We start from the raw sequence: 16,343 nt of genomic DNA, 5'->3' as shown, positions 1-16,343 counted from the left end.
TTTGTCCTTTGCCTCCCCCACCTTTTCATAGAGCTTTGTCCATTTTCTTCAGGGAGAGGGCCATAACTCTGCGGTGTGCCATAAAAAAACATATCCTCTGTATGAAAAAGGTCCCAAGTTGAATGCTCAGGATCTCCAGATAAAGCTGGGAGAGGCCCCTGTCTGAAACCCTGGAGAGCCACTGACTGCCGGAATAGAGTCAATATTGAACTGGATGGACTAGTGGCTTGACTGGGTATGCACCAGCTTTCTCCCACTGTCCTCTTGCCTGTTTTTGGCACTCTCTCTTCACCTGCTTTTGCCTGCTCCTCTGGCGCTCTTCATCAGCAATTTCCCACCACACCATCTGTTTAATTCTTATCCACCTAATCTCCCTTTCACTGCTCTGTGCCTCCTGCCCATCTCTGTTCCTCTCCTGTTCCTCCTCATCTTCACTTTCTGCCAATGCCAACCAAACTTGGAAGAAATTGTCAGCTGTTTTACATAAATCATAGTGTTATTGAGTTTTTGTTGAGCTCATAGGGCTGGACCCCCCCACCACCTCAATCTGCAAAACAACAGGGCTGATTCCCATTCATCAACCCGAGTGAAAGGGGACATTTGCAGCATCTGCATTGATGGAATTCTGCTAAATCTTCTCAACAGGGTATGATTGTTCAAATGATGCTTTGTACACTTTAACTTACCACAGACTGACAGTGCAGGAAGCTTCCATGCAGGCACATCCTTAGAAAGCATAATCAAACTCTCACTTAGGCTCCTATGTGCCCAACTCTTCCATGTATCTGCCCTGCAGTTGCCTGGTAGCTGACACAACATGTTCTCAGTTGTAAATCTTTTAATTCCACCAAGGCTTGAAGGCAACTTAGCTAGCAGAGCTGCAGGATGCAAGATCCCTAAAATGGAGGAATAATATAACTGGATTACTGTGCCAACTATGTCATAATCCCAGCTCCTAGCAATAATCTACAATGCTATGTTGGAGAGTGGTATGAGGATGCCACAATGATTTACACCAAGGGAGCCTCAAGGAGCAGGGCAGAACAACAGCTGCATGAGTATTGATTCCTAATTCTATTTGCAGGAGAAAACCACTCCTACTAGCACGATAACACATGAGAGGGTTTCTTCCAGAGGGACTTGAACTTCCCATTGCACCTGATAGTCAGGAAAGAAGAGAGAGCCTTCCTTAGGTACCATATATTCATGACACCAGGAAGGGTTGTAGCTCAGTGGTAGAACACATGATTTGCATGCAGAAGGTTCCAGGTTCAAGCCTTGAAATATCTAAGCAGGGCTGGGAAAGGCCTCTGCCTCAAACTTTGGAAATCCAGTGTCAGTCCATGTAGACCAGGGTTTCCCAAACTTGGATCTCCAGTTGTTGTTGGACTACAACTCCCATCATCCCTAGCTATCAGGATGATGGGAATTATAGTCCAAAAAACAGCTGGAGACCCAAGTTTGGGAAACCCTGGTGTTGACAGTACTGAGCCAGATGACACTAGCAGTCGATGATGATGATGATGATAATTTATTATTTATACCCCACCCACCTGGCTGGGTTTCCCCAGCCACTCTGGGCGGCTCCCAACAGAACATTAAAAACATGATAAAACATCAGGCATTAAAAACTTCCCTAAACAGGGCTGCCTGTCTTCTAAACGTCAGATAGTTGTTTATTTCCTTGACATCTGATGGGAGGGCATTCCACAGGGCGGGCGCCACTACCAAGAAGGCTCTCTGCCTGGCCAAGGGCTTCATGCTATATTGCTCTGTTTTGCTCAGTCTTAATATGCATTGCTCCATTAGCCAACATGGGAACTGAACTGAAAAGAGGTGGTAAATGGCATGGAAAAAGAGACACGGGGAAGGTAAAGAACAGTCTGTTTAGTACTGGTCCATGAGTAACGCCGAAAAAGCATTGGTCCTCAAAGGGCAGCTTGATTAATTATGGCAAAGTGCATAAACTTTCATTCTGGAATCATAGTTTTGCATGAGGCATTGTCTACAACTGTTAATAGAAAAGACGCTCAAGGTTATCGCACTGCCTTGTGTTGTGTGAAATGAACTTTTGCACCAAAGTGCCTCATAACTATGGAAGTGAATGATAAAACGCCTCTTCATTTTAGATGGTCTGTGAACCTAGCAATGTCCCTCGTGAGCCTTTATTTCCTTGAGCAGGACTTCAATATAGCAGCTCTATGGCAACCGCCCTGTTTACTGGCAGGCATTTGCAACTTTCTAAACTGCACCTAGCTTCTGGGAGAGCAAAAGAAACAGAAATGCATCCTGTTTGCTGTGTGCCAACCTGTATCTTATTAAGCCTGACAAATGGATATTTTCTTAAAGGATCTCTTAGAGCCTTCTCAGAGGGACATCTTCAATCACTTGACACGGACAAAAACAACCATGGCAGTCCCTTTTAAGAGCGCACTGAAAGGTAAGGCATTCTGGGTTGACTTGCTACATCACCATCAGAGAGCCAATCATCTGTTGTGGCCAAATCCCAATCTGAACAAAATTACTGAAGGGTTGGGATATTGTCCTCTATTTTGTTAGGAAAGCTTAAAAGGGACCCCTAACCATTAGGTCTAGTTGTGGACAACTCTGGGGTTGCAGCGCTCCTCTCGCTTTACTGGCCAAGGGAGCTGGCGTACAGCTTCCGGGTCATGTGGCCAGCATGACTAAGCTGCTTCTGGTGAACCAGAGCAGTGCACGGAAACGCCATTTACCTTCCCACCGGAGCGTACCTATTTATTACTTGCACTTTGTGCTTTTGAACTGCTAGGTTGGCAGGAACAGGGACTGAACAACGGGAGCTCACCCCATCGCGGGGATTTGAACCACCGACCTTCTGATCAGCAAGCCCTAGGCTCTGTGGTTTAACCCACAGCGCCACTGCTTAATCAAAAAACATCCAAGTGGTGTTATATTACTAGTATTGATGATACATCTTCATTGAATTACATGTTTAAAGTTTTCTTGGTACATGCTGAATTTGCACAGTTGCAGCCCTGAATATTCAAATATATTGGATGAAGTGTTGCTATTATTTTTTAAAGGTGGGTTTGGGGAAGAGAGTGATCTTTGAAATGGGACTATATAGCACCTGTGTTTAGCTTATGCCAAAATAAATTAATAGAAGTTACCATATTGTTGGAGGCAGGGGGGCGGTCATGGATGCAAAGGCATAAATTCACTTTCATTGAAAGACTTTCATACTGAAGAAGGAATAGAACTACGGCCAGGAAGATGGCTCCTATCCAAACTAAACAAAAATGTTTTGCACCTATTTTTTATGGAGTTCAAGAAAACAAGAAAGTGGAGAATGACCACTGAATGACCATAGAATGTATAGTGCATGCAACCCCACTTCCTTGCATGATTACACTCAGCAGATCACATGAGAAATTGCCATAGACATTTGTCCCAATTCAGCAGTAAATAGCAGGTTTTCCCAGGGGAAAGTGGTGGGACATGTGGACGTGTGGGTGAGCCACAGGTGGAAATATGCATTGTGAAATATGGAGAGCACAAATTTTGAAGCGCTGCTGTGTTTCAGTTCATGTATTGTTTTGGAAAGTGCAGATTATGTTGGTTCCTCTTCAAATGCAAACTGAATTTAATTTTCTCCCAGTTCCTTGGCCCCACCACTGGGCATGAGAATTTTGAAGCAAAATCCAATAATTTGCAGGCTCTGTGTTGACAGTTCCAACCTGATAATCTGGCAACCCTGGTTTGTATTCCTTAATCAACCACTATCCTTGCAGCCAGAATTAATTTCCGTCTTTCTTTACATATTGGAAAGCACAATGGTTTGTTTTAGAAGAGAAAGTTCACTGTTATTACTGCAAAAGTTGCTGAAGCACAAAAGCAAACCCTTCCACATGTTAGAGCAATGTTTTCCTTTTCACTGAGGTCTGAAGGACAAAACCAGAAGAAAGCTCAGTGTGTTTTTTGGATAAGGTTTCTGGCAATGCTTTCACTTGAAGTAGAGGTTTGGGGTAACTCATATTACTTTTGATGTTTATTTATTTCTGTCTCAGTGGTTTCTAAGTGTTACATTTTGGTTCAAGTAGGCAATGAAAATGTTCAGAATTTCAGCCCAATTGATAGTTAAAAAGGTAAAGGGACCCCTGACCATTAGGCCCAGTGACCGACTCCGGGGTTGCGGCACTCATCTCGCTTTATTGGCCGAGGGAGCCGGTGTACAGCTTCCGGGTCATGTGGCCAGCATGACTAAGCTGCTTCTGGCAAACCAGAGCAGCGCACGGAAACGCCGTTTACCTTCCCGCCGGAACAGTACCTATTTATCTACTTGCACTTTGATGTGCTTTCGAACTGTTAGGTTGGCAGGAGCAGGGACCGAGCAACGGGAGCTCACCCCATTGCGGGGATTCGAACCTCCGAACTTCTGATCGCCAAGTCCTAGGCTCTGTGGTTTAGACCACAGTGCCACCCACATCCCAGTGATTGATTGTTACCTGGGTGCCAGATAGGAGAGTCCACCCCACTGGCAGAGGAAGAGGGGAGCGGGGGGAGCACACTACCCCCAGCACCACGATCCTGGTGGGGTGCCATCGTGACTGCCCCCCGCCTGTGTGGGTGCCACGCTTCTGCCGGTGGCACGCCATGCCCCTACCTGCTCTCTGCCCCCCAGTGCTGGAGCATGAAGCTCCACCACTGGTCCACCCCATCCTCAGCAGGCTTGCTTCTTAGGGATGTGTAGCTCTCTTTGAGTGGCTTCAGAAGCCTCCTGTGGAAACTGCCCAGAGAAATTGGTGTTATGGGACCAGAGTCATCCAAGCCTCCTCCTCCAAAAACATGAAATAAACCCATGGTTCTTCATGACTTAACCAGGTCTGTGGCTCCATAATGTTAACTCTCTCCATTAGCCTCCTTACCCAGCACAGTGAGTGATGGCTAACGTGCAAGGGCCATGGGGAGGGAATGTAACCAGGATTCACTGATATTCTTCTCACCTTTGTCTGCCTTAACATAAGAGAGTTCTGCTGGATCAGACCAAAGGCTTACCTACTCCAGCATCCTGTTCTCACAGTGGCCAGCCAGATGTCTTACTGAGGGACTTAAAGGATCCATTAGAGGTGCATCACTTCTGCCACTCTCCTCTTTCGCACAAGCAACCTTTAAGTTTCTCTGCTTTCACTTGGCTTCTGCATTATTTGCTTCCCCAAAAAATACCTAGGCTTGGGCCTTAGTGTGTTGTAGTAATGAAGGTTGCCATTGTATGTGACCTAGCTACCCTGGATTGGTTCACTGATAGCAGCTTCAGAAAGGAAGCTGTTCCCAGTCATGGAGAGAAAGCCACTAGAACAGTCATGAGGAACCTGTGGCCCTCTCAGGTGTTGTTGGACTCCAGCTCCCTATCGTCCCTGACATTTTCCCATGCTGAATGGCACTGATCAAACTTTTGAGTCCAATTATATGTGGCAGGCCATTGGTTCTGCATATCTGCACTAGACCCACCAGCCGAGATGGGTAAGGGTGGAGCTGATGACAGGCTGCAAGCTCTCAGATTCCTCCTGATGGTATATAAGCATCAGACAGAACCATGGAAAAGAGGGAGAGAACCATCCTGAAATGGCCTTCTGAGGGAGGAACTGGTGGGGACTGGCAAACTGTGCTATCTATTCCCCACTTCCCAGGATGAACCCAGCTTCTCTGATCTGAAGCAAGTGAGGTGCTTCAAACAGGCTTCAAACAGGTGCTTCAAACAGTCCTGAGTCCCAAGGGATTTGGGACCCAGAAAATGTGACACCTGCCTTTAAAACAGGGCTGGGGAACCTGTGCCCCACATCATCCCTGATCATTGACCATGCTGCTGTGAGTCGTAGTCCACAACCTCTAGAGGGTGCCACATTGGCCGGAAGAACTTCTAGGCCAGGGCTAGGACCAGAAATCTGTGTCTAGCTGCCCCACATTGTAACCTATGAGAAGTACACTTCCTGGCAGCAAAGTAGGCTATGGATTGGGCTCCACCCCATTGGGTCATCTTGGATTGGCTCCACCCCATTGTGTCATCTTGGACAGGAAGACCTATAAAAGGCTTGCCATTTGGGCTGGGATCCTGCCTGAGTAGCAAAGCCTTCCTGGCTTGATTCCTCAGCTCTGACTCAACTCCTGGCTCACCTTGCTCAGCTGCCGACAGCTGTCAGACAGCATCCGGATGAAGGGAGCTGATTCCAGAGCCTGTGCCTAGTGGAATGAAAGAGACTACTTCTTCCATGACTGACATAGCTGTGGGTGCGCGAACTTCTTTCGAGGTGAAACCTGGAACTTCTTTAAAGTTCTAGGAGCAGATAGCTAGGAAATCTGAATTGCATTTTCAGTTCTTCTCTCCCTCCTCCTCTTAGCAGCTGACTGAGCTGGAGAACAGGAGGGTCAAGCTCTGCTTTAGTTCATCCAGGCAGCAGATGTGCTGGTTGCCACCCAGGTGGTGGGGGTTACGAAAACACTGTCTGCAGCAATTGGGCTTGGCGGCTGTGGGCTGCGGAAGCACCGCCTCTGCCTCGGGGAGAGAATGCTCTTCGAGCCAGAAAGATCATTAGCTTTCGCTCAGAGCAGCCTCCTTTTCATGAGCCTTCTTGCGAGGGGCTCCTTCGAAAGCGGGCAGGGCAGGATGGCGCTGGTGGCAGATGCTGCTGCTTGCAGGGTCCCCACATGGAGCTGTTGCCATCTGAGAGCTTCAGCGGGCCAATAAGACATCCCGGGCACAGATGGGTCTATGAGGCTGCATATTGTTAGAAGCTTGGCGCCCTGCCCAAGAAGACACAGAAAACAGATGTTGCTCCGATGGCGATCCAATGGATAAGCTGTATGCACGCATGCTGCCAGCTCTGATGTCAGCTTCCTTCTCACTCCTCAAGGTCTGAGGCATTTGGCTCTCAGCCTGCAGTGGAGGCTGCGAAAGCTAAGCAGCTCCCACTTGCTCTGGGAAGGACTGTGTTGGAGCATCTGCTTTGCATGCAGAAGGTCCCAGATTCCATCATCCATCCATCCCCAGCATCTCCAGTTTGGACTGGGAACGGCTCCTGTTGGAAACCCCCAAAGAGCCACTTTCAGTCAGCATAGATTTCAGACCAGGCAAAAGTGTGTATGGCAGAGTATGCTCAGCAAAACCCTGTTTGTTTGTTTGTTTGTTTGTTTGTTTGTTTGTTTGTTTGGAGCAAGACAAACCATGAGACCAGGTTTGCACATAATGCTAAGCCAAACCTAATAATAATAATAATAATAATAATAATAATAATAATAATAATAATAATTCCCCACCCATCTGGCTGGGTTTCCCCAGCCACTCTGGGTGACTTACAGATTATATAAAACATAGTTTTGCTCAGTGCTTTTTTCTAAAAAAATGTTTAGGGGTACTCTCATTTTGACTCAGGAACATCACCATTTTATAGTCCAAATAAGGAAAAATAAATACAGTAAATGGACAAAAGTACAAAGATTCACAAAATGTTTAGGGGTGTGCATCCCCCCAGAAAAAAGCACTGGTTTTGCTGTTGGTAATGTGGTAGCAGCAAGGCCAGGTTTTTGCTCTGCATTGCCACATGCTTGCTCATTCACACTAATCCATAGGTTGTCTTAGCATTATGTCTGAATCAGGCCACTATTTCAGACATCAGTCTTCTCCTCCCAATATGCTTCAGGCAGCAAATCGCCCTCATATATCTTTAATAGAGTCTCACACAAAAGTTTGTGCACTTATCCATTCATTGCCAATTAAAAGAAGGAAACTTGCTTTTAAAAACTGCAGAATTGTATGAGCGGGAGGTTTCTGGGTGATATCATGGGAAACTGGGGCAGGGTGGAATTCTCCTTTGAACTCAGTACCTGGGCTCCTGCTTTGAACTGACAGGCACATTTCTCTCCAAGGGCTTGAGAAAGGCGCATTTGGACTGGATTCGGCGAGAGTGCCTCTAGAGCTGCCCTACTGCTCTCACAATATTTAATAATGATGATAATGGCATGTGTTCCTTCACCATAATGTAAAGTACAAGCCAGGCGCTCAATAAACAGGTTATTTGGCATAGCTCACAGCTAAGGGTGTGAGCCCATAGAACCGGTTGCTGTCATTCCCAGTAAACAAGCACCTGTTTCTAATTAGCCTGGAAGGGAGAGAAAATCTTACAAAAGCCACCCCTCAAGCATGCTGGCTGGAGGCTGCTGGTCCTTTGCCTCAGAGGAAACACAGATAGGAACAATCTTGGAGGAAAGAGTGTCCCTCTGTCATGGCAAGCAGACAGCTTTTCTGTATGATAGAGTGGCAGTGGTGAAACAAACTCTGAAACATGGTCCCTCCATTTAGTCATCCCTGATGCAGGCCTGAAGAGGAATCTGGGCCACACACACCCATCTCAGCAAGAGTTGCTGAGTTCAAGGCCATGCTGGATTAGCATTCCTGGGTGATGAATGAGGGGTTGAAGTGTTTACTTTGAACACTGTGATCTGTGTCTGAATCTACTAGGCATTAAAATCTTTCGGATTTCTGAATCCGTGCTGCAGTTGCAGAAGGGGGAGGTGGCAGCCCTTGTATTTCGTAAATTAGACTGTAATCCAATATCCACTTACCTGGGAATAAGCCCTGTTGAACTGGGTGGAATTGACTAGGAAACAGGTGTAGGATTGCGCTGTTGTGGTAGGCATTTTAAGCCCTACTCGCTGATATTAATTGGCGCTTAAAGTGGCACGAGAGACTGCTGAGAGACTGTGACTGGTTCAATGCCACCCAGTGAACTTTGTGGCCGAGTGGGGATTTGAACCCTGGTCTCCCAAGTCTTAGTCCAACACTCTAACCGCTACGCTACACACTGCTGTAGTATGGGAGAGCTCTGCCTGAAAACCCAGATATGTGCTGCCAGTCAGAATAAATAAAAATGCACTTGACTTGACTGATAATACCTTCACTTGGTGTAAGACAACCTCTCTCTGTTCCTAAAAGTAGATTAGATAAATTTACGGCAGATAAAGCTAACTATCAGGCATGGTGGCTGGGTGGCACTCCTATGTTCAGAAGTAGCATGCCCTTGATTACCACTTGCTGGGTGGCAAATAGCAGGGTGGGGCTATTGCCTTGGTGTCTTGTGGGCTTTCTGTAGGCAACTCCAACAATGGTTGGCCATTGTGGGAAGCAGCAAGATGGGTTTGTCTTGCTTTCTTAATTGTTGTAGCCCAGCAGACCAGGTTTTTCCCAAGGCAGAGTGATGTTCTGAGCAAAGCAGGAGGAGGAAGGGGGAGGGCATCCCATTTCACTTGTAAGCCAGCTGACAGTCCTCTTGCCAAAAGGCCTTACAGGACACTTCCAGGCTCTAGAAACATCTGTAATTATTTCACTTCATCTTGCCCCTGTTTATCTGGTTCACCCACTGGAATAGTTCTCACGGGGAAGTGAATAACATATCTAGAAAGGGCTGTGGAACCTATGGCTCTCCAGATGTTGTTGGACTCCAGCATGGCCAATGGTCAAGGGGGGGTGGGAGGTGCAGGTTATCAACATCTGGAGGGAGAATTAGTACTGCAGCAGTTTCCCCATTTGTTGCTTTTATAGAAGATGAGCATCTCTCTCTTGTGTTGCGGACAAGGAAGAGGATGACAGATAAGGAAAGGGGGCACATCATGAAGGGATAATGAAGACTAGGCATCCTCTAATATATGTCATAGGGAACCAGGAGATTCACCCCGGTGTAGACAGATACAATCTTGTTTGAATGATAATTAGTGGATCCTATTTGGGGGGGAAAAGCTATTTCTGGAAGAAGAAAATTGGTTCTTTAAAAACAAAGCTACTGGATTCAATTCTCCACTATTATCTTAAGGTCAAAACAAATCAAAGTAACCTCTAAATTCAGCTGTGGCTTTTTTTTTCTACCAAGAAGTGAAAGGAAGGTAGAAATGTCATCCAAATATGAGATCAGGACATTTCACATTTTAAACACTCCCATGAACTTTGGATTGGAAATTCTATATTGTCTTCCTGGAAACAAATTCAATATATCCTCAAATTGACATGGAAGCATGAGCTCATTTGGACTTCTATAAGAGAGGAGCAATATAAAGAACAGGGTTAGTCATTACTGTCAAAAACAAATGGATGATCATTCAGCAGTTGTCTATTAGAAATGAGCAGCAGAGTGCACTAAGCTTTGAAAATCTGGCATATTCAGAGGATGAATGGGTAGCTCAAATCCTCAGTTAAAACAACAGTTTTGTATGTGCCTTCTACATCCTAGAGTGTGCAGTTCCTTGCTGTAAGTCAGGGATAGGGGAGCTCTGGCCCTCCAGATGTTTTATTCTTTTTATTCTTTAATTTTTATACTGCTTAACACCAAAATAGTCATTCGACTCCAACTCCCAACATCCCTGACCTTTTGCCATACTGGCTGGGGCTGATGGAAGCTGAAGTGCAACTTAATTTGTAAGGCAATTCTTAAGGTATCCTGGACCCAAGTTATTGTTGTTGTTGTTTAGTCATTTAGTCGTGTCCGACTCTTCGTCACCTCATGGATCAGAGCACGCCGGGCACTCCTGTCTTCTACCTACCAGCTTGGCATTCCATCCTGTGTTCACAGTATTTACAAAAATCACATTGCTATAATTTTTTAACTGAAAACATTTAACAGCTGATGAAACAGAGAAGTTATAGGCTGGTGATTAAGGAACAGAGCACTCAGCATTTCTGGCTTCCATAGCAGAATTCCAAGGATCTCTTTGGGGGGGAGGTCTCCCCCACCCCCAAAGATGACGAGAATTTAGCACATATTATGTGAGCCTGAATTGTAGCTGAAGGCAATCTCCCTATGGAAAGGCTCACTGTTTTTTGCTCCAGCTACAGGCCTTCACTGGGATTGAGGGAGAGCTGCAGAATAATTTAACACAAGGTTTTTAAGAGCTTTTTTTGGGGAATCCACAAGAAAAGAGCCTTTAGATAGGGATGCTGGCATAAGCATAATATCGGAAGTGTCGTAGAAACATAGAATTGTAGAGTTGGAAGGGACCCTGAGGGTCATCTAGTCCAACCCCCTGCAATGCAAGAACCTTCTGCCCAACGTGGGGCTCGAACGCATGACCTTGAGATAAAGGGTCTCATGCTCCTGGGACTGAGTTCTATCCCATTACATCTGCAGAAGAAGAGCACTTCAATATTTGCAGCTATGTTTACTTGAACTTCATCATCTAGGGAACGGTTCAGACATGCTAGATCACATTTTGCAGGCATCTGCTTTGCCTCTGTATTCATAGTAGCAATAGAGTGGTTCTTAAGTAGCCACATGGTGACAATTTCAAAAATGGCTCATGTTTTTACTCATGCTGACCTGGCCACATGAAGGCTCAAGAGCAACATGCAGCCCTAAGATGACCCACATATGTTACATCCTTGAGACAGTGAGTGAAGCATGATACTCCAAAACATGAGTTTTATGGGGCCTAAGTGCAATGGAGGCAGCAAGGAGGGAGGAGCATAAGAACCCTTCACTCCCAGTTCATGTTTATCTGTCGATACCTGTTTCTATTTTTTTAAAAAAATAGAGCAGTTTTGTGCAAGAGCCATCTTGTGCAAAGCCTCCCTATTAAAAATAATTTTAAAAGGTTGGTTTATCTTCTAAATAAATGAACCTGCCTTCAGTGTGCAGCAATTTGAAATAGGCACACTTAATCACTCACATTACAGTGGTACCTTGGGTTAAGTACTTAATTCGTTCCGGAGGTCTGTTCTTAATCTGAAACTGTTCTTAACCTGAAGCATCACTTTAGCTAATGAGGCCTCCTGCTGCTGCCGTGCCGCTGGAACACGATTTCTGTTCTCATCCTGAAGCAAAGTTCTTAACCCAAGGTACTATTTCTGGGTTAGCGGAATCTGTAACCTGAAGCGTATGTAACTTGAAGCATATGTAACCCAAGCTACCACTGTAATGTAGTCAGCCCCAAATTCTTTTGTGTGTGTTCACACACACACACACACACTTTCACCCTGTATGTCGTGGTGGGCAACCCTCAACCCTCTCTAACATTGCCAGGGTTGAGTGGGGTGGCCTTCGACAGCAAGGGCAAGATGAATTTGAATAGCAGTCAATGCAACAGATTCCTCACACTTGGCAAAATTTGAATTCTCATCAAAGCAGGAACTTTGATGCTACGTTGATCGTCAATTTTTTTATTGTCATTGTTATTCATCATTTACAACTAGCTTAGTAAATTGTTGGCAATTTTGAATTGAATTAGCCAACAAACAACAAACAGTATATATATATTTTCTAAATTATTCCAAAATCCAAGAGCCAGGCACTTAGAATTTTGAGACATTTCAAACTAAGCAATTTCCCCCATCAAAGCTAGTCAAGGTTCGCTGGGGCAGGATTTGAAGAGGGCAGTTTTAAATTGGAAAAGTCAAAGGAATTGAAAGGGCTATTCTGTTCTTGAATCTGGGCCTCTGAAAGACCCACTTGTTCCAATCGGTCTCTCCCAGTTTGCAGACCTGAAAGAAACAAGTTGAGCTTTGCTGGGACAGTTTTTCAGGAGGCACTGAAGCATTCAGCACATGTTGGGATTTGAGCTCGTGTAAGCAGGTTCTATTTGAATGTAGTCAGCCAGAACAGGAAGCTTTGACAACCTTATCAAGCCAAGCTGGACTTTGGGCTGAAGCCACTGCTGTATTAACACTGGGAACACTGGACCAGCCTGGCCAATCCCATTCATTGATGGCTCCAAAACTTTGTGCTGTGTTTATTACGAGTTCCAGGGAGAAGCTGATTTAAACCAAAGCTTCCAGCTCGCTCAGTGGGAGGCAGGGTTGTGATTGCTGGCGTCTGAGGCTATCAAGCCGAGCAAGCGAGAGAGACAGAGAAGGGGAGCCCAGAGCCACTAGCCTGGTTCTTGTGGGGAGTCCAGGCAGGAAGGAAAAGCTGCTGTGTTTATTTATATGGTTTTCACCATGAAGGATAACAAATTTACACAAAACCTCAGTGCATAAGACAGCTGCCAATGCTTAAAACAGAATTATTGTTTCATTAAACAGTGAAAACAAGCAGAGCGCCAAAGACAGCAGTGGGCTTTCGTAGTAGAGGAGCCAGTGTGATCAGGGCTGCCCAGTGAAACTATTTCGCAGGGTGCAGCCATTTATTTGTGTGTTTGTTTCCTTCTGGCTAAATTCTCCTTTCTCACATCAGAACTTGCAGGTTTCGCAGGCGTCTTCTTACTAATTCTTTTAAAAACGGAACCCTCTTTATTAAAAAGACAGGGAGGCCCACACTTCTGGTTTGGAATGGAGTCAGTGTGAATCTGGAAGAACTTCTTGGTATGAAAAGCAGCTGTGTGTTTGTGTGTTTGTGTGCGTGCATATTGTAGTTTGAAGGGAGAGTTTTCAGTGGAAACACTAATGAAGGAAGGGTTAAGCACACCCACCCCATGCCACTTTTCTGCTTCAAATTGCCCTCTCATGAACCTGCATTACCTGTCCTGGAGTGGCCATTGGGGGTTTGGTACACAGTTCCGCTTTTATACTGTAACTGAGCCAGAGAGTGACCTATTGGTGATGCATAGCATGAGCCCAATCATGGATGGCATCGTGTCCTGCTTGTAAAGCTCTGTTATTTTAAGATGATGGTAGATATGAAATAAGCCTGAGGCTTCTTTGGAGAGGAAGTGATGCCTGGCTTTTGTTTTTGTTTTTCTAAGGACCAGGGAAATATGCTTTCAGTTTATTCAAGGACTTAATGCATGGATACTGAGTTGGGGGGGGTGCAGGAATGCATGATCCATTGAGAGCTCAGTTGGAAAATGCAGCCATATTATCAATCCATTGTAGCAAAAAATTTTTAAAAAAAATACAAGGAGCCCAGTGACTCCTTATATACCTTATTGTGTGCACACCTCTTTATACCAAACACCTTATTTTCACCAGATTTTAAAGTTGTCCCTTGGAGTAGGAAAAGTGATTTTAATGGTTATATTGTAACTGCTATCCCATTATGTAATGTTGTCAGGAATGGGGGGCTGTAGGCTAGCTAGGAAGCAGCAAAAAATACTGTGTATGCAGCAGGTCCCAAGTTCAATCTGTGAGATCTCATGTAAAATCATAGCATTGTAGAGTTTGAAGAGACATCATGGGTCATCTAGTCCAACCCCCTGCAATGCAGGAATCTCAGGATATAATAATAACATTTAATCAGGTATCAAATGAGGCTTGAGAACCAATGCTGGAAATCTGCCAGCAGGCAAGAGTAGAAAATGCTGTCCTAGGAGGACAAATAGTCTGGCCTCCGGATACCAGGCACCTGGTATCCCATTCCTTTCCTAATAATTTCAGGAAAAATAGGATCTGGGATGTATTAAGCATTCTTCTTCAGAACTTCAGTTCTTTGGTAGCATTTTTGCATAGTCTGCAATGGTCCTGAGTTGATCAGCTTAGAGAGCTCCAAGGATAGTCCCCTTGAGGTGTGAAATCTTAACAACTGAGTGCTGTGCAAGTGGGTAAGTAGCTTAGGAAATGTCAACATCCACTTCTTTATAAGCATGTCTTATATTTCATGGTTTCATATGTGATGTGCTGCACACCTCTAATCACTTTTGCTCAAAAGCACATTCCTTGAGAATTAGGCCCAAGTAAATGGTATTGCGGGACGCGGGTGGCGCTGTGGGTTAAACTGCAGAGCCTAGGACTTGCCAATCAGAAGGTCGGCGGTTTGAATCCCCGCGACAGGGTGAGCTCCCATTGCTCGGTCCCTGCTCCTGCCAACCTAGCAGTTCGAAAGCATGTCAAAGTGCAAGTAGATAAATAGGTACCGCTCCGGCGGGAAGGTAAACGGCGTTTTCGTGCACTGCTCTGGTTCACCAGAAGTGGCTCAGACATGCTGGCCACATGACCCGGAAGCTGTCTGCAGACAAACGCTTGCTCCCTTGGCCTATAGAGTGAGATGAGTGCGCAACCCCAGAGTTGTCCACGACTGGATCTAATGGTCAGGGGTACCTTTACCTTTAGGAAAAAGAGAGGGAGAAAAAATGAGCTAGTTCAAATCACCTGAGGACTGTCAGGCCTTTTTCTGGAGAATGAGTGCCTGAATGAGTGCCTGTTCTTTCCCCCTCAACTCGTACTCAACAGTCGTACCTTGGAAGTCAAACAGAATCCGTTCCGGAAGTCTATTCGACTTCCAAAACATTCGGAAACCAAAGTGTGTCTTCTGATTGGCTGCAGGAAGCCCCGGAAGCCCTGTCGGACGTTCAGTTTCTAAAAATAGCTCGAAAACCAGAACACTCACTTCTAGGTTTTGATCGTTTGGGATCCGATTTGTTTGGGAGCCAAGGCATTTGAGTTCCAGGGTATGACTGGCAAAGGCCCAGGGGAGTAAGCAGCTGGGAGGGGCAGTTTGGAGGTTTAAAATCAGTGGTGTGGAAAGGTCCAATTCCTGCAGTATGCATCAATCTTTCAGTGAGCTTTGTAGCCTGGATACCCAATTTAGTTTTTTAAAAAGAAAAGGTATCTGATGGGGTTGGTGGTTATTACCTACCTTGAATGAAGGTGGAATCTAAACTGCAATAATGAAGAAAGGCTTTAACCTATGTTGTGAGTATTCATCCTGATTTTCTTGTACAAAGATCACACAGTTTGATTATACAGAATCTTTACAGTGCTACCTTGGGTTAAGTACTTAATTCGTTCCGGAGGTCTGTTCTTAACCTGAAACTGCTCTTAACCTGAGGTACCACTTTAGCTAATGGGGCCTCCTGCTGACACTGCACCGCTGCACGATTTCTGTTCTCATCCTGAAGCAAAGTTCTTAACCCGAGGTACTATTTCTGGGTTAGCGGAGTCTGTAACCTGAACCGTGTGTAACATGAAGCGTCTGTAACCTGAGGTAACACTGTACTGAGCATACATTCTGATTTGCTTGCAAGGAGGTTATACGATGATGAACATTCCTTTTGCATTCCTCCTAATTTGCTTGCGGGTTGTTGGCATGTATTCCCATGAATGATTCACTCATTTATTCCACGTTTTCTGTCCATTTCCCCATCACTTTCTTAACTGCAAAGAAATCTGTTTCTTTTGTAAAAGTGGATTTGTTGCACTAGGCGACATAGCGCTTTAATCCACTTTAATTGTGCAAACCTCAATTTTCTGGCATGCTCTTGAATCCCAATACTCACTGTCCAGTGGCGCCCTAAATCAATGCACATGGTCAACTTCCTGGGTCAAATGAGCCTTAAAAGGCAAGTTTCACAACAGTGCCACCTAGTGATATCTGCCACCACATGGAATTGGCATTTGCTGGCGGGTAATTTCAGGGCAAATAAAATTAGCAGTCGCCTAATTTTTGTAGCAGGAG

The 16,343-nt window shown here is 45.2% G+C and overlaps 1 protein-coding gene across 4 annotated transcripts in view; it reads left to right on the top strand.

The window, feature by feature from the left end:
* The window catches only part of LOC128409589 (uncharacterized), a 29,362-nt gene that overhangs the window by 2,032 nt on the left and 10,987 nt on the right, over positions 1–16,343 (top strand). The window contains exons 1-2 of one of the 4 annotated variants that reach the window (XM_053380170.1): positions 996–1,058; positions 2,350–2,440. In XM_053380170.1, coding sequence (XP_053236145.1) covers positions 2,410–2,440 — 31 coding nt within the window. In that variant the 5' untranslated portion in view covers positions 996–1,058; positions 2,350–2,409. Of the gene's footprint in view, positions 1–995; positions 1,059–1,147; positions 1,194–2,219; positions 2,441–16,343 lie in introns of those variants that run through there. The other 3 variants (XM_053380169.1, XR_008329262.1, XM_053380168.1) reach the window with 3 other exon arrangements.

This window comes from Podarcis raffonei, chromosome 2 (genome assembly GCF_027172205.1).
Source record: "Podarcis raffonei isolate rPodRaf1 chromosome 2, rPodRaf1.pri, whole genome shotgun sequence".
NCBI lineage: Eukaryota > Metazoa > Chordata > Lepidosauria > Squamata > Lacertidae > Podarcis > Podarcis raffonei.
The sequence above is the reverse complement of the archived record's forward strand: the minus strand, read 5'-3'. Positions and strand labels throughout refer to the sequence as shown.